The 18,175-nt window shown below is 57.8% G+C and overlaps 1 protein-coding gene across 8 annotated transcripts in view; it reads right to left on the reverse strand.

Annotated features, from left to right (window-relative positions):
• Positions 1–5,891: 5,891 nt before the first annotated feature.
• Positions 5,892–18,175, reverse strand: part of ATP9B (ATPase phospholipid transporting 9B) — a 215,676-nt gene continuing 203,392 nt past the window's right edge. For 6 of the 8 annotated variants that reach the window (XM_024754798.1, XM_024754797.1, XM_024754796.1 and 3 more), the window contains 4 exons: positions 16,461–16,569; positions 9,487–9,544; positions 8,614–8,817; positions 6,306–6,442 (listed from right to left, as the gene is read on the reverse strand). In XM_024754798.1, coding sequence (XP_024610566.1) covers positions 6,306–6,442; positions 8,614–8,817; positions 9,487–9,544; positions 16,461–16,569 — 508 coding nt within the window. Of the gene's footprint in view, positions 6,443–8,613; positions 8,818–9,486; positions 9,545–16,460; positions 16,570–18,175 lie in introns of all 8 variants that reach the window. The other 2 variants (XM_024754795.1, XM_024754799.1) reach the window with 1 other exon arrangement.

The following is an 18,175-nucleotide window of genomic DNA, read 5'->3' on the forward strand; positions in this document are numbered from 1 at the left end:
GCTTGCCCGGGTCACCTGCCTCCTTCTTGCTGCCATTTCAGCTTCTTCTCATTTTGTCACAAATTGGGGGGATGGTCAGGGGGCAGAGAGAACTCCTGAGGGGCGGGGTGGCATCAGTCAGAATGTTCCAGCGATTTCAGGGGGGCGGAATCCACAGCCCTGCATGTGTGCCCACGTGGGGTGGCAGGCGGTGGGCAGGAGGGGTCCCCGGCACCCCCAGGACGCCCTGCTGCTAGGAGGTGGCCACCCTCAGGTCGCGGGGGGAGCCCCTCACCCCTGCCGAGAGGCTCCCGCCACAGGCTTCACGCCCAGAGGTGGCGGGGTGTGGGATGGCCAGCTGGGGACCTCACAGCCCCGCCGTCAGCACGGGCTCCAGGCGGCCGGGCAGCGGGACCTCAGGGCTGGGCCGAGGACACAGGGTGGCCGGGGAGTGGGAGGTTCGCCCCCGGAGCCCCCGCCAGGCTCCCAGGGTCCTCGGCATCGGGGCGGTGGCGCCTGAACCAAGGGGCCCATCCAGTCTGCTGGGCACGAGCGCCTCACATCCCGCCAAGTGGCGCCTGGAAGTGGGAGCGCTGAGCTCGAGCTGGTGGCCGCGCGGGACGCACCCACCACCTGTGGGCCATCGCCTCCCTCAGGAAGCTGGTGGCTCTTCCCGAGTGGCCTCGGCACCGTGACAGTGACACAGCCTCACGACCTTCGGGGACTGAAAACCACAGATCCTTAGAGAAAAACAGGAGCTGCTCCGAGGACGTCAGTGAGACGTGTGGCTGGAGGGTGACGACGGTGTCCCGAGCTGACCTCCTCCAGGACCTCCTCGGGACCTGCCGCAGGGCAGGTGCTCAGGCCGGGCCCGGGGCGGGCAGGTAAACGCGACATTTGCTGGTTACTCTGTTCTGTCGTTTCGGATGAGGGTGGAACTCACCAGCTGGAGCGGGGCCCTCACCCAGGCTCATGGGCCAGGAAGCTGCACGCCGAGCTGTGAGACGTCGCCACAGTTCGGGCTGTGGGTCTGGGGGCGCAGCGGCCTTCCTCTCCTGTTTGAGGAAAACAGTAAGAAGGATGGCACCCCTTGTCCTGGGGTGAGACCCAAAGTCGTCGTCACGGCAACAGCCTCCAGACGCCCAGAGGACCCCCGCTCCCCTCGGAGCGACAGTCAGGGCCACTCAGGACGGGAGGACGTCGGGACTGAGGGGACGTCCCACAGTGCAGCTCACCTGTGTGTGGACGGTACCCCCTGCAGTTGTGCCCAGAAGCCCCCAGCTTTACAGAAACCCCCGGCGGCTCCTGGGAGCCAACAGGTTAAAGGCCGGGGCTCCACTCAGCCACGTGGGCGTCTGACTTTTCTCAAGATCCAGCTCCTCGGGGTCGGCTGGCAGGGCTGGGTGCCCAGCACCGTGTGGCCGCGAGGGCGCAGCCCGCACCCTGGCACCTGATTCCATCACAGACTAAAACCGTCTCAGTGCTTGGCTGGCGATTCCTCTGCACCTTCGGGTCGGGAAGAGACTGGACCCCTTGAATGATATCAAGTCACTCAGAGTCAACACTGCTGAGGTGTCCCGCACCCCCTGCAGGTCACCGGGGATCGCAGGACTTGGGAGGAGTCTTTGCAGATGGGCTCGGTCACGATGAGGCTGTCTCGGAGCGAGGCCCCACCCACTGGCCGGCGTCGTCAGAGAACCCGGGGCTTTGGACACAGACACGCAGGGGGTGGCGGGGCTGAGGGCGCGGGCGCAGGTCGGCGGAGCGCCGCGGCCACAGCCAGGAGCGCGGCGGGCCAGGCGGGGAGAGGCAGGCGGGGCCCCTGAGCCTGGGAGGGAGGGCGGCCCTGGACGCCGTCTCACTCCGACTCCCGGCCTCCAGAACCGAGGGGGTGAACCTCCGTCCCTCCACCTGGTTGGCGGTGCTTTGTCTGGGGGCCCCTTCCCAGGACGTTGGGGGTCGCGGCTGCGACGACGGCCCCTCAGGCTCTGCTGAGGGCGTCGTGTCGAGTGAACACGGAAGGGGCTCTGCTGGGCCGCGGGGGGCGAGGGGGCCCGTCCGCGCCCGGGAACCGGGAGCCCCTCCCGCAGGGCCCTGTGTAGTGGTAGCCTGGCGTCCCCCGCGCCGCTCCCCTGCCGGTTCTGGCCTTTTCTTCACCCTTTGCGCAGGTCGTGTCTGCTCCTCGGCCCAGAGGGTCCAAAGTTCTGCCCAGGCCTCAGCCCGGCGCCTTCTGGCCGCGAATCCGGCTCTGCCTCCGGAACTGACTGGCCACCCCGCCAGGTGGACAGACATGGAGCTCCAGGCGGCCCGAGGAGGGGGCCCAGATGGGCGACCGATGCGGGCGCCGGCCGCCACGTGTCCCGGGGCGGCCCGCGGTGGGCGGAGCCTCCTGCGACCCTGGGGTCCCGGCAGCAGCCACGTGACGACCGTCCCTCGGGGCTCAGAGCCGTCCACGGTGTTCCTCCCACGCCCCCGCGGCCGGCAGAGGGGACGGGAGAGGCAGGCGGGGGCCGTCCACGTCCACAAGTGCCCTCAAGGTGCCCCTGCCGCGCGCTAGGCCTGGCGTCTGCGGCCTCCCGGCCTCCCTGAGCCATGAGGGCCCCGGGACCACGAGAGCGGCGCGGGGACGGACGGGCTGCAGCTGCAGCTGCGGAGCCCAGGCGGCCAGTTCCGGGAAGAGCCTTGGAAAAGGGCACTGGGGGTGGAGTGGGGCTGTTCTCTGGTTTTAAAAATTGGGAAAATGCCGCAGCTCAGGGAGGACTGTTTTCACACCTCGGTCCTGCTGGGCCCCGCGGTTCCGCTCAGCCGTCGTCTCCGAGGCCCAAGGCCCCAGAGCCTTCCGGGCCCACCAGGAGCCCCCCTCCACTGGGACGGGGGCAGGAGCCGCGGGGCCGCTGGCGGGGTCTCCCCGGGAGGACGGAGGGAGGTGCCGCCTGGGCTTGATTATGAGGAGGTACCCCGGGCCCCACGCAGGCAGAGTGGACGCCGCGTGGACACAAACGCCCGGGTGAAGGCAGGTGCTTCAAGGCGACGAACCCCGGCCCCTCAGGGAATCACACTTTCTGGGCTCGGCCGTTCCAGCCCAAGGAGACGCCCGGAGCCTAAGAGCCCAGGCATCAGCCTGGACCCTGCGGGCCGTGGGCGGCATTTCTTAGCTTCCAGCGCCGCCTGCTGGAATCTCCCGGAATTACAGCCGCTCCCCGGGGCGCGGTGGCCGAGGCGTTTCCTGTTTATCGGAGCCCAGCCAGGCGGCCGGAGCTCGGCTGAGCAGGGCCCGCTGGGTCCCAAAGTGCCCGGCGACTGCGGGATCGCAGGGGAGCAGCCACCGCACCCCCTTCCTGAGGACACAAACCGATACGACCTGCCCGCCGTGCCCCGGGCCCGTCCCAGCCCTGCCCAGAAGCTCGGGGCGCCGGCTCCCCGCCCAGCTCCCCACGGCTGGGAGAGAGGGACACGAGGACCCTTCCCGACCGGAGGGCTCAGACCAGGATTTAGTGGGAAGTCGGGGAGCCCAGCACGGTCCTCCTCGCGTGGACAGCCAGCTTCCCGAGTCTAAATCATTCCAAGACAAAGAGCTTTCAGGAGAGAACATGCAGGAAGGTCCCGCCCAGCAGCGCCCCAGGGTCCCGCCTGTTTGGGGGACACAGGATTGTTTCCTGAGCGAGGGTCTGGGCTGTGTTGAGGGGCTTGGGGCGGCTGGCCTGACTGTGGGGACCTGGCTGGGGGACCAGGTGGCAGTGAAGGACCCTCCCCCTCCCCGAGGCTGAGGCGTGTCTGGGATCGAGGACACGCCAGGCTCGTCCTCTGGCCACGTTGTCCCCAGGCGGCCCGAGTGCAGGAAGGGGGGATGTGGTCGCGGTGGCTGCAGGGGAACAGAGACTGACCCTGTGCCTGAGGGCCCCGGAGTCCCCACCCAGCCCTTACCTGCACGGGGTGGGGATGCTGCCACGGGCCAGGTGGGGAATCCCTTAAACCTCCCCAAGCCTCAGTCTCCGCATCCCTCATTGTCTGTCCGGCGCTGTCCTGGGATGGGTCAAGGCCGGGGGCGCCAGGGCACCGAGTCACTGGGGCAGTGACCCCCCCAAGGCGTGGCCTGGTAGGCCGAGTGGACAGACCGAGGCCGCGTCCGGGGGGATGACGCTGGGTTCGAGCGGGTGACCCCATCCCAGGGCCTGGGCTGGGCCTCTCGTGGGTTCTGGGGTACTCGGAGCCTGAGGGGGTGGAGGGCCCCCAGCTCTGTTCGGGGTCTCTTAGACCATCTGGGGTTCCGGTGGGACGGGGTGACAAGACAGCAGGCCCTGACCCAAGTCCCTGGTCCACAGAGCACAGGGGCCTTTCCAGGGCCTCTCGGTGGAGCGAGGGAGGGGGCCCAGCGGAAGGGCTCCCAGGGGCCCCCGGACAGGACGTGGGGACATGCCTGCACCCACGTGGCTCAGAGGACGGGCTTGAGGTGCAGGGAGCGCCGGCCACCCTCCCACGGGCCGGGGGGTGCACTCCCTGGCGGGGGGGTCCCTGAGCCCTCCCACAGCAGGGGCCCAGGCAGGCGACGCAGGCCATCCCAGCTGGATGGAGCAGAGGCCACTTCCGCAGCCCACACCCCCGTCCCCCGGGGCGCCGCCGGGCGAGTTCACAGGCTCGGCGGACACAGTGCGGCCCTGACTCAGAGACACTGATGACGGTCACGAGTCTGGAATAGGACGGGGCCACCTCCAGGGGCTGCGGAAGAGCCGTTCACCCCCCACCCGCCCCTCCACTCGTCATCCACCTGCCCACCCTTCCTCCACTTGTCCATCTGACCCCCGCCATCCGTCTACGTCACACAGTAATGGGGGCCAGTGGCGTCTAGGCTCTAGGGGACACGGTGGTGGAGACTGGGCCCTCCTCACACCCAGCGTGCCCTCCCTCCGTCACCAGCGGTCCCCGCACGCAGCTACAGTCCAGTCAAACTACAGACCGGACCTGGGCTCTCAGGGAGAACGCCCGCCCGCCCGCTGCTGCGTCGGCTTCACATCCTCTGAAGGGCGCACCTACCGGCCTGCAAACAGCACCCCCGTCCTGGTCGCCTGCGTCCTGTCACCCCTTCCCTCACGGCCGCGGCTGTGCTCACTCTGCACGAGGGCCTTCCAGCCCCTTCCACCCCCAGGCGCCCCCTCCTGGCCCCTCCAAGGCGGGGAGCCCGTCCACCTGACCCCGTCAGGCCTCGTGGGTGAGCGCCCAACCCCTGGTGAGACGTCCAGGGTTTCTCAGGGCACGTGGCTGGCACAGCCCGTAAGCCTGCCTCGCCTGTCCCCTTTCAGCCCCTCCGGCCTCCCCCAGGTCCCCCTTGGGTCCTGAGCACAAGCTCCTCCCTTGGCCCCAGATCCCCGCAAACCCGCAGCTCTGCGAGGAGCTGAAACAGCGACGCCCGGTGGGCGGGGGAGGACCGGCCACCTGGGAGGTGCTGGTGGGACAGTCTGAGCAGCTCTGGGCATCACCCCTCCTCCTCTGGGACCCAGCCCTGGGGGCCTCAGGCACACCGAGGGTCCCGGCACACCGCTCAGACCCCGGGCAGCTCCCAGCGGTGGAGCCGCTGCCCGCCCAGAAGTGCCCCTTGAACAAACGAACTCGGCTGTTCAGGGAAGCGTTTTTCCAGCCCAGCATCAGCGAGGCGCTGCGCCCACAGCCAGGGGGGCCCAGGCGGCCGGAGCCAGGCGACAACGAGGTGTGCAGTTGCGTGACTTCACAAACGTCGAAAGGATGGGAACTCAGAAACGGGCTTGACTAACAGCAGAGCCTCGGGACGTACCTGAGTTGCTGCCGTGGACTTACGGGCAAATGCCCCGTCCTGCGCCACGTGGCTGCCGTGGGCGCCGCCGGGACCAGCGTGGCCCGCGGGAGGGGCAGGCGGGGAGGGAGTGGCACAGACACGGGCCTTTATAGCATCGAGACTTTATTCTGGTTAAGCGGGGAGGCTTTCCATATTGTAACATCAAAGAAAGAATTTGAATGTTAGGAAACTGCCGAACATGAAGTGGCCTTTCGTTTCAGTTCTCAGAACAGCAGACAAAGATGGATGCTTTACAGTAGCAGTGAAATTGTTAGGCCGCGTTTTCAACAGAAAGTCAAGCTGGTTCGACATGGAAATTAAACTTGGAGAAACAATAAAAAGGGAAGGAAAGGAAATCCGGCCGCGGCACGGATTCGGCGCGACTGTCTGCGGAGCCCCACCCTGGCCACCTCCCGGGCCCTTCCTGCCTCACGCCCTCTCTCGGCAGCCGCCGCCGCGCACCCTGCATCACGGAAACGGGCCCGAAGGTGCCGGAACCTTCCGTGGCAGGTGCGTGGCCCTAGGAGGAGAGCTTGGAGTAGCTGGGAGGGGACAGCTTCCGCTTCAAGTACTTCAGGATGTAGAGAGGAAGACAGCTGACCACCGTGATCGCTGACACTTTCCACACGAAGGTCATGGTCATGATGAAGGGAACATCTGTGGGAGAGAAATCCGGGAACGGGTGTCAGAGGCGCCCAGGGCGCCGCAAAGGCGGGCCTCGTGGAGCCTCGGGGTCTGGGTTACAGCACTGCTTTCCCTGCACGCCACGGGCAGGGGCTCCTCTAACAGGAGACACAAAGCACCAGCTGCGCAGGACAGGCGCTGCACGGCCCGTGGGCTCGGTCCAGAGGCAGCCTGGGGCCGGCTCAGACCGTCCGGGCTCATCTTCGGCGTCCTGAGGACAGGCGACCCTGGGCGTCGGGGCCTTGAGGCCGCTGGCAGAGCTGTCCCCATGAGCCCACCTCCCGTGCCCCTCGGTCCTGCCACCACAGGTTGGTGTTCCCAGGGTTAACGGCTGTTCTAATCCTGGCGGGTGAAGAGCCGTGTGAGAACCCGACAGGCGGCCGATCCTAGGACAGCCATCCCCGGAGACTGTCGTCGGAAGTGGGTCGAAGCAGCCTGGTAGGCTCATGGCCGCTGAGGCCCAGAAAAGGGCAGGGAAACCCCGGGCCTGCGTGCAGGGCACACGGGGTCCCAGGCTGTGTTTAAGCACATTGTAGAAAACCCGGGAAGTGTTTTCCAGGGGTCCAATCACTAAAAATTCACGGCAGAATGTTGCGGGGACGACGCACGGTTGCCTGACGGACACGGGTGCTCATCGGGGGACGCAGGACGCCCAGCACCGTCCCCTCTTATGAGCCGCAGAACCCCGATGGGGCCCAGGGCCTCCTGCGCTGTCGCCAGGCGGGAGGAGCCCACAGCAAACGCCACGAAGAGGGGAGGCGGGGCTCTTTATCAGTCGAGCCTCTGGAGTGACGGCGTTCTGCTAAGTTTCTGCAGTCTTGAAGGATGTGGTAGCGTCAACGACCCGAGAAGGCTCCACGAGACACCCTGCCTGTGCCTGCTTCACACGGGTCCCCGGGCAGCCCTGCTGCTGGTGTCCCAGCTGTAGCTTCTGCTTTGTGCTCTGTGCACACGTGCTGGGAGAAGGAGCTGCGGGCCCAGGGCAACGCCCGAGAAGAAGCCAACACCGCTCCGTCCAAGAGTGTCAATTCGCGTTCACACAGGAAAGCAAACGTCTATTCTCAAAACAAAGTAACCAAAATATTGTAATTTGAAAATAACCACTTCTTATGTGCCATGGCTATGTTTTTGGTGAATGTTTCTTTTAATGCAAAAACACGAATCTGTAACAGTTTTCCTATGTACGTACTCACCATTGAGTAGATACTTGGATGGGAATTCAACTAACTTCTGCTTTTATGATGGAATTCTTTTTACTTCTCTACCATCTATATAATACGTTAAACTTATGGAAGAGGCACAAAATTCATAAATTCTCGCTGTTGAAACTTGCCTAAACATTCACTTTGTAATTTATAGTTCTGTTGTGACGAATGGAGATGTTTTCACAATACGTGAAAAGTGATGTTACCATCACTTTTCACCAAAAATAACTTTATGGTCCGTTGCTCTCCTCCACTTCACAGAAATGTGAGGCGCTCATCTTTCCGACGGTGGGGAGTGAAGAGCTGGGTTTGACGAGGCACGTCAGGTGAGGCGAGATCAGTGCGCCGGCCGTGGACGGGAAGCGGGAGTCTTGGAGAGGGACTGGGGACGGCCGTGCGAACGCACCCAGAGCGGCTCAACCCTCCCCCAGGGCCACGTCGGGTGACCCCCCTCCCCCCCAGACCCACCCTCCCTCCCACTCCAGCCAGCGCTCACACCCAGCAAGCAGTCCCCCTCCTCAGGGCCCTGCTGGTAACAGGGGCGGGCGAGAAGGGGGCAGGGGCGCAGCGACCTGGGCCACGTGCCGCCTCCAGGTTCTGACGCCGCTCGGGACCGAGGCAGCTGGGCCCCGAGGCTCTGGGGGAGGAGGGCGGGCGGCGCCAGGCCCCATCCTGGAAGCCCTCTTCCCTGCAGCCTCAGCGGCCTCCGTCAGGAAAAGGGACAAACAATACAGCTCTTGTGGGGAGAACTCGGCACGACTTCACGTATTGTTGCAAGGGGTTTAATCTTTCCACAGAAATAAGCTCTGTGTTGTGAAGCTGTCTGATGTGGGTTTTATTACGATCTGCAATCTAAGATAACGTATTAGAGGCAACAAAGAAAACGTTTAAAAACCAGGAAGAGACAGCTATTCAGAAAAGAAGTCTAAAGCAACTTACCAAAATATTGATTTAGAAAAGCGAGCGAGGCCACGTAGCAGCCAAGGCTGAGCAGCTCCGCGACCGCCATCAGCCAGTGCCACGTCCGGACGGTCAGGGCCACCATCAGAAGCTCCGTGAGGACGAGGGCTGTGAAGGAGATGGCCACCACGTGCACAAACTCGGACTCGAAAAGCACCAGGGCCCCGAACATGAGGATGCCGCCTGGAAAACAGCCAGGGTGGGCGGTGTGGCTTTGGACGCGACGACCTTCCTACTCGGGTCGGCAGCTCCGTTACTGTATGAGGGGCGAGAGCTGCCGACACTGACAGACACGGGCTGCGCACACCCGCACCCAGTGATCCGTGTAAACTCTGGACCGGGACAAAGTGAGATGTGGACTCTGGCAGAGTGTCGGGGGGGGAGCCGTGCCTGCACGCCGGTTAGCAACTGCGCGCTGGCTGCCGCCTTCCAGGGCCGTCTGCTAACCACTCCCACAGGTTCCCATTTGTCTGGGACACCAAGCAGGGGGCAGCTGGTGACTTCGGACTTCCTAATTCATATTTCTCGAAGTCCGGCTATCGTGCCAAGAAAGAAAGCCATTGTGGGGCGTAGGCAGCGTGGTAAGTGCTGATTAAATTTTTCTGGATTGTCTTTTATTTAAAAACAGGTCAGTTTTTAGGTGACCTGCACCAGTAAAAACGCCAACCCCCGCTGCGTTGTGAAGAGGCCTGCGGGACCAGCTGCTGGGGTATCGATTCACAAGATAAACTGAAAGCAATATTCAACTGCTGATGAAATGTTAAGCTTTTGGAACTTAACTGGGAGGTGAAAACAATATTGCCCATAGAAAACAAAAAAGCTTCAGTGCAGGAGAAGGCGGGTCCATCTTACCTTGGTAAATACTGATTAAAACCCAGACGAGGAAGGTCTTACAGGATAAGGATCTTCCCTAGGGTAGACAGTGGAGCAGCTTAGTTAACAGAGCAGAACACACGTTTTCAAGTAGCTGTGTGACTTGTCAAGACCCCAGGCCCCCAGCCCAACCCACGTACTGATGCAGCCACCGTCCTCCTCCCGTGCACCCGGGCCGCCCGCCCCGCTCAGCTCATGGTAAAGGGGTGAGCGGTCTCCTGTTTGACCTCTGGTGACCTTAAGCCACGGCTCTCCATTCCCGGGCTTCCTAGTGACCCAGGAGTCGACGTGTATAAAACAAACATTGAAACGCACTATTCTGCATAGTAAAAACAATTTCCCTTCATTTCTTCTTTACTTCTTGGGAACAAATCTTCCTATATCTACCTCTTAGTTTCCTTGCGTGACAAAGGATGGTCTATCACACCTGAAGTCAGAAGTTAGGCCCCGAGGCCCTCTCTGGAAAAGATGCCACATAAACAAGCCCAGCACAAACAAGGGTTTCTGGCTCAGCAAGCTCCACCTTGAAAACCCAGCCTGCGTCTGTCCGACCACACTCCCGAAGACGCTTCTGTCCGAGGAGGAGGTGGGGTCACAAGTCGCCGCCCAGCCCGTTCCTGCCAAGGGCTGGCCGAGGCAGCGCACGTCCCCGAGGCCTGTGGATGAGGGTGTCGGGACGAAGCCCGGCAAGGCCGCGGCGCGGGACTCACAGACCCTCACGCTCATCCCCTGCGTCTCCCGCCCGCCGGCACAGCCCACAGACGTCGTTTCCGTTTATGGATGGGGAAGCACCGCAGCTGGAGACTTCCCGAAGGCCGCGCTGCAGCCAGGCCTGACGGAGGAGACCAAGGCTCTGCTGGGGTGCGGGGCGTCCCCGCCAGGAAGAGGCGGCACGTGATGCTAAACGGCACGAGGGAAGAACCAACCGTACACGGGACGGGGGCAGGCGCCAGCACAAGGACACCCAGAGGCTGAATCCCGTCCACCCGGCGTCCACGGACACCTTTGAAAGAGACGGTTGCAGCAGCTTGGTCCCGAGGGGCCACCTGAGAACGTCCTGGCTGAGCCCGAGGCCTCACTGCGCGTTAGTGGAGAGCAACCTTCAAACATGTCATCATTTGTTAAAAGGCAATTTTTTTTTTTTTTTTTTTTTTTTTTGGGATACGCGGGCCTCTCACTGCTGTGGCCTCTCCCGCTGCGGAGCACAGGCTCCGGACGCGAAGGCTCAGCGGCCATGGCTCACGGGCCCAGCCGCTCCGCGGCACGTGGGATCTTCCCGGACCGGGGCACGAACCCGCGTCCCCCGCATCGGCAGGCGGACTCTCAACCACTGCGCCACCAGGGAAGCCCCACGCAATATTGTTTTTTAAAGGAAGGAAACAGCCGCGCTCGGGGACAGACCCTGGCATGTGTGCACACAGGTCCTCCTTCCTGCCTCTGTCTGTACCTGCACCAGCCCCCATCCTGCCTCTGTACCTGCAGCAGACACGCCGCCGCCGACTCGCCGAGTGCAGGGGCCTTGCGATGCCGGCGGGAGCCCTGTCTCCGGCGGCGGCTCTGTCTGTCTCCAGCCCCCTCCGCAGGCACTCATGGACGCTCTCCCCGAGGCTTCTTAGGGCAGCAACCCCCGCTGTGGTTCTGTGGCTCATGTGTCCTGCGGTTGGAGCCCTTTGTCCCAGTCTACATGCCAGCTCCTGGGTGGACGGTTCTGTGCTGGCAGAGGTCCAGTCTCCACCCACCACAGTGTGACAGAAGAGTCCCTCACCCCAAAGCTCCCGCGCTGCCCCCTTCCAGTCACGCCCTCCCACCGCAAACCTCGGGTGGCCGCCCATCTGTCCTCTTTCCCTAAAGCTGTGCATTTCCCAGAGCGGCAGATCACTGGGGTCACACTCCCTTTTGAGCCTGGCTTCTTCTTGCAGCAAAATGCATCTGAGAGTCGTCTGCGCTGCTGAACGGACGGGTTTTCTCCCGTCACGGACACGATCCCACTGTGCGGCTGCACCCTCACGGGGGGAAGGGTAGCCGGTCGTTTCAGTTTTCGGTAATTACGACAAAGCCACCATCAACTTTTCTGCACGTGATTTTGTGTGAACGTACCTCTTCATTTCTCTTGAGTAAACACCTAGGGGCAGGATTGCTGCGTCACGTGATAGGTGTATGTTTACCTTTACGGGAAACCGCCAAGCTGTCTTCCAGGGCAGCCGCACCAGCCTGCATTCCCACCAGCACGGCTGAGCATCCCTGCCAGCATTTGGTGGTGTCGGTTTTACATTTTTGCCATTCTAACATATTGCGGTGGTATCTGATTTTAATTTGCAATGCCCCAATGAAAAATGATGTTGAGCGTTTTTTCATAAAAGTGATTAGTTGCCGTCTGTACATCATCATCTTTGGTGTGGTGTCAATTCAGGTCTTTTGCCCATTTAAAAACTTGGGTTGTTTTCTTTTTGAGTTTTGACAGCTCTTTATATATGCTGGATACAAGTCCTTTATCAAAAGTGCAATTTGCAAATATTTTCTACCAGTCTGTGGTTTGTTTTCCATTTTCTTAACAGTGTCATTCACAGAAAAAAAGTCTGTAATTATGATGAAGTCCAATTTATCAATTTTTTCCTTTATGACCTCATATCTAAAAGCTCTTTGCCTAACGCAGGTCATGCACATTTCCTTCTGTACTTTCTCCTAGAAGGTCTATCGTTTTACATTTTACATTTAGGTCTATGACCCACTGTGAGTGAATTTCTGTGTAAGACCTGAGGTGTGGACCGAGGGTGACCAGCTCTCCTGACACTGTCTGTTGAGAAGACGACCGTCCTCCACTGGATTTCCCTTCACATTGGTCAAAGACCGGCTGACATGCGTGGCTGTAGTTCTGGGCTCTCTGTTCTACCCTCTAACCTGTGTGTCTATCCTTTGCCAGTGATAAAAACCTGGTACTGGGAGTCTTCCAACTTTGTTCTTCTTTTTCAAATTTGTTTTGGTAATTCTAGCTCCTCTGCTTTTCCATATAAACTTTAGAATCAGTTGTCAATATTCAACAACACTGATACTTCCAATCCACGAACATTCATTTGTTCCTTTCTAGGATTTCTTTCAGCCAGTTTTACAATTTTCAGCATGGAGATCCTGCACATATTTTGTTAGTTATACCGAAGTATTTCACTTTTTTATGCTGTTATAAACAGTGTTTAAAATTGTTTTCAGATCTCAATTGTTCATTGCTACTATACAGAATTAGAAATAATTAAAAATATTTTTTCCTTGTATCCTGCAACCTTACTAAACTTACTAGTCTAGGAGGGTTTTTTTGTGGATTATTTGGGATTTTCTACATAGACGATTCTGGCATCTGCAAACAGATATTTTTATTTCTTCCTTTTTAATTTCTATACCCTGAATTTCCTTTCCTTATCACTATTATTTTTAAAATCATACAAGGATATAAATACACATTTCAAAAGCTAAAACCATTTTCAGACTATTCAACAGAAAATGAAAACAGTGACGTAGTCCTAATAGTTCAACGTCTAATGGTTTCAAGGGCTTTTAGGAAGGACTGTACATCACCTATGATGTCTTGACAGTCAGTGCCACCATAACTCAGGTGTCTCTGTAGTGAGTAGTTTAATTTATCACGAATATAACACTGTGACTCGGTAACTGAGCTCACGGCTGCGAGACTGAACTATCTCAGGAGCACACGGGCTGGCTCAGCTGACCACGGGTCACCTAAGTCCTGACCCCAGAGCTCAGGCTCAGGTGGTTTTTCATAAGAGGCCACAGACCATTCAGGACAAAGAAAGTCATCTGTAGGGTTAGGAGAGGGATGAGTACATGTTTCCCCTCTAACTGGCAGCACCAGAAAATCAGAAGTGACTGCACTCACCATGAGTAAAGCTTAACAGCTCAAAGCAGAATGTGACCCAAACATCGTTACAAATACATCCTTTTCTGTAAGGAATGAGAACTATGTGGTTTTAGGAAGAGGAAGGAAATGTTGCCTCTTTGTTTAACTGATTCATTCCTTCCCTCGTTCATTCGCCAATTACGGAACAGACACTGTGTCCAGATTTAGGCCCTGGAGACACAGCAGAGAACAAATGTTTACATTCAGGATCGCCTAATCTCCTTAGAACCCTAAGTCAGATTGGTGATGCTTGGGGCATTTATACTCTTAGCATAAAAAGACTGGCTATGGGGCTTCCCTGGTGGCGCAGTGGTTGAGAGTCCGCCTGCCGATGCAGGGGACACGGGTTTGTGCCCCGGTCCGGGAAGATCCCACGTGCCGTGGAGCGGCTGGGTCCGTGAGCCATGGCCGCTGAGCCTGCGCGTCCGGAGCCTGTGCTCCGCAACGGGAGAGGCCACTGTTCCAAGTAGAGTTCTTTCCTTTCTGTTTTACAAGGGATGTGCACGCTGCTTCCCTTGATTACCTCTGTGGTATTTGATGAATTTACTGGGACCTGAGATTTCTGCTCAGAACTTACAAGATAAATCATCTGTTGGACAGTAACTTACATTCCAGACCATGGCTTGTTTTCTGCTACTGTCCAACCATCATTTAAGTTACCCCGAATTCATGTTTTCTTTTCCCAACTGAAGGCTTGTGGAGACCAGGAGCAGAGCCTTCTAGGTCTTTACAAGTGCCCGGCACGGGACCCTCAACCGTGCCACCCACAGTGATGGACTCGGACAGACTGCCTGTCCCCAGCGGGTGCAAAGTGCTGGGCTCAGAAGCAATGTCAAGCTCCAGAATGTTCCTCTAGCTTCAATAAGAAAAAGACTCACTTCTTATCAAGTTAACTGGCTGAGTGCCTTAGTGCTACTTTACTGTCAAAGCATTTCGGGTGCATGCGATTTTAAAGGAATATATACTTGAAAGATTAGGAGTACGGCCCTGACTCTAGGATACTGAAATATTCTAACTGTTGGCCACCCTAACAAGAATGGAAAGCCAGCACCCTTAACGAGACCCAACTTACTTGGAATTGGACGTGGTTTCCTAACATCCCCTCACGTTCAAATGTATCAGCTGATGGTGTGGATTCACCACCTCGCGGCTACAGTCAGAGGGGAGCTGGGACTCAGCGCCGGACACCTGTGACCCCGGGAGCCTGCTTTTATCACTAGAGTAACGTGGCAACCCACAAAGAAGGTTCTGGTGGGCAACGGTGAAAGCGGCGTGTCCCCTCACTGGTGGGGACACTGAAGTCCTGCTAGGAAGTCCTCCCACCTTGACGGTCTGGCAGCATCACCTGGCCTCACCTGCAGTGACCTTAACCTTGAGCATCCACCGAGCCCCTCCACTGATGTTCATAAAAAGCTGGCTTCCCCTTCATATCTGTGAGGCGGCATTTAGGGAAACATTTCTGGAGCCACTGGAAATCAGGAAACACACAATCTACTAAAATTATAACTATTCGCCACAGCCTCCTGTAGTTTGTGGATCTTTGAGCCTATTCTGATTCACTGAATCATGATGGTTTCACCATCTTAGGGTATTAAACCAAAAAGATCTTCTTCTACTTGTAATATTCACAAGGATATTTTTATCACGATAATAATGCTTTATATATGTCTCACATCTATATCTTATTATCAAACAAAATATGAAATATAATGTTTGCTATTTTATCTTATTTTATACTATACTGTTGAGCTAGCTTTATTTTTGCCCTGATTATAGAAGTAATACAGGCATTTTCTATTTTTTTCAATGGATTTAAAAAGTCTTAATCTCAGATTTCCCTGATGGCGCAGTGGTCAAGCATCCACCTGCCAAGGCAGGGGATACGGGTTCAATCCTGGTCTGGTAAGATCCCACATGCCGCGGAGCAACTAAGCCCGTGCACCACAACTACTGAGCCTGTGCTCCAGAGCCCACAAGCCACAACTACTGAGCCCACGTGCCACAACTGCTGAGCCCACGTGCCACAACTACTGAAGCCCATGCGCCTAGAGCCCATGCTCCACAACAAGAGAAGCCACCGCAATGAGAAGCCCACGCACAGCAATGAAGAGTGGCCCCCACTCGCTGCAACTAGAGAAAGCCCGTGCGCAGCAACGAAGACCCAACACAGCCGAAATAAATAAAATAAAATAAAATTTAAAAAAGTCTTAATCTCATCAAATTCTTACAATAACACCATCAAATCCAAAGACTTACGTGACTTACCCAACACCACTGGGACCGGTTAGAGGTTAGCTGGGCGAGTCTACCTGTTAATGCCCGATCTGATTCTTTCTCCGTTACAACATTCGGCTACAGCTTTAAAAATCAGTCGGTGACTTCAGGTTATCAACTGTAAACCTAAATTTAATTGGGGGTCCGTGGACTTTGTTCTCAGTGTTGGAAGGTTCTGAGGTCACCAGGGTTTGTGTGTGGGGAGCTGGGCATGTCTTCCACCCAGTGGAGCATGTTTTCTATGCTACAGAGATATGTTTTCATAAAAAAACATGATAAATTTAAAACTTCTTTCAGGAATGTTTAACTGTCCCAGAGCAGTTCTGGGCTGCGTGAATGAAGCCTGCGCAGCTCGGGGAAGTGGACTTCTACCTCAGTAGCGTCACTGTGACAACAGCACGCGGGTCTCAGGGACGGAAACATACTGCAGGTCCCTTTCAGACAAAATTCTGAAGCCCAAGGCCGGAGGAGATGTGGGCATTCAGAGGCGCTCCGCCCAGGGCTCCAGGTTCCTACCGGCTCGAACGCAGGGCCGCTCCAGGTGGGCCGGGAGCCGGCCCCACCCACTGCGCAGTGCTGACCGGGAGCCCCCGCTCAAAGCACCCTTCATCCAGAAAGAGGGAGCCCTCAGCCACGGTTCTAAATCCACAGAAGCTCCACAAACGGTTATGAGCACCCTTCGCAATTATAATTTGACGCGTGGTATCACAGCTGCACTGCAAACATTCGAGCAAACGCCGTTTTCCCCTTTGATGCCTAACTGAGGCCGCACCTTGGTGAGGTCTTTGTACAGCTCTGGGTACAGCATTGCCATCTCGGGCTTCACGTCTTGGTCCAGCACCAGGGAGAAGACAGGGAACATGGTGTAGACCGTCGCATACCTGGAGGAGAGCAGGGAGGTTACACGGGGGACCCAGCACCACCAGGAGCACACCTCTGAACCAGAGGCCAAGGTCAAACCCTAAGCAGACAAAAACAAGTTGGCAACCAAGCACGACTTGTCCTAAAACTGAATACTTACCCACAGTACAGGAGCAAGGTCTACAAGCCACAAATGCGGACAGGCAGCAGGATCCTTTTTTAATTAAAGCTTTTATTTTGAGATCACTGCAGAGGTGAGCACAGTTACCAAAAGTAACACAGAGACCACGGGGACCTTCAACCAGCTTTCCCCAGAGGCAGCATCTCCAACACTGCAGCCGATCTCCAGCGGGACGCCGACACTGACATGGTCCAGACGCGGCACCCAAGCCCACCAGGGCCCCCTGAAGCCTGCTTCTCTCCCAGCCCCTCTGAACCCCTGGCAACTGTCCTCCATCTTATAACTTTTGTCACTTCAAGGTGACACGCACGCACCACACAGCAGGTGAGCCTGGGGCTCGGCTTCTCGTTCAGCCCCAGTCCCTGGAGGGTCACCCAGGTGTGGCCATACGACAGGCCGTCCTCTGGTGGCTGAGGAGCGTTCGTGGTTGTGGACAGAGCAGCTCTGCACCCCAGACATTCTCTGAGGTGCATCTGGGTCATTCCCAGTGTCTGGTTATTACAAATAAAGCTGCTATAAACATCCACTGCCCAGGTTTTTTGTAAAAGTTGCACTTATTTGAGACACGGGTGCCACCTGGGATCCTATGTCCACAAGTTCAGGCACTGGGTCATAGGGCAGCTGCATGTTTAGTTTTATAAGAGACTGCCAAGCTGCCTTCCAGGGCGGCTGCACCAGTTCACATCCCTGCCAGCACGCATGAGGGATCCGGGTGCTGAATCCTCGCCATAATCTGCTGCTGTCAGGTGTTTCAGCCATTCTGACAGGCGTGGAGGGGCAGCTCACTGCGGTTAAAATATGCATTTCCTGGTGGTTGATGACACTAACCGCCTTGTCACGGGCCCGTCTGCCGTCCCCAAGTGCCCTGCTCAAGTCTCCCGTCTGCTGTCCAGTGTCAGCCTGCACTTTGATGGCTCGATTCTCTACCTACAGGTTCAACCTCTCACTTCTGCGTCAGGTCAACAAGTACATGCTCTTTACTTTCCTCTAAATCTCTGGTTGCTGTTGTTAGTCCCCTTAGGACTCAGGGGGCTGAAAGGGCCAAGGAACCCAGGCAGAACCCGGCCCACATCCCCCGGAGCCAGCCGACGCACGAGGAGGACCAAGCTGCACATGCGCCCGGCCCGGTGACCCTCCTGCACCAGGATTCACGAGTGTCACAGCGCGGGTCCGAGGAGCCTCTATTTTCTTAAAGACCGTCGATAAGAAAGAACCCTTGTTATTGTGCCAGAAACTCCTCCGGCTTTACAACCAAATCACAAACATCATCACCACCCCTTTTATCAGCTGATTCTGCTGAGGGCAGTTTCCAGCACGTGACTGGGTGGCTTCCTCCAGGGTCCTAGCGCAGACCCCCATCCCCCCATCAGCCCCCAGGCTGGGCCGCGGACCACAGGGACCTGGCGTCTGCTGCTTCTCTGGCTCCCCCCACCCCGCCCGACCCC

Source organism: Neophocaena asiaeorientalis, unplaced genomic scaffold (assembly GCF_003031525.2).
Source record: "Neophocaena asiaeorientalis asiaeorientalis breed wild unplaced genomic scaffold, Neophocaena_asiaeorientalis_V1.1 scaffold124, whole genome shotgun sequence".
Classification (NCBI taxonomy): Eukaryota; Metazoa; Chordata; class Mammalia; order Artiodactyla; family Phocoenidae; genus Neophocaena; species Neophocaena asiaeorientalis.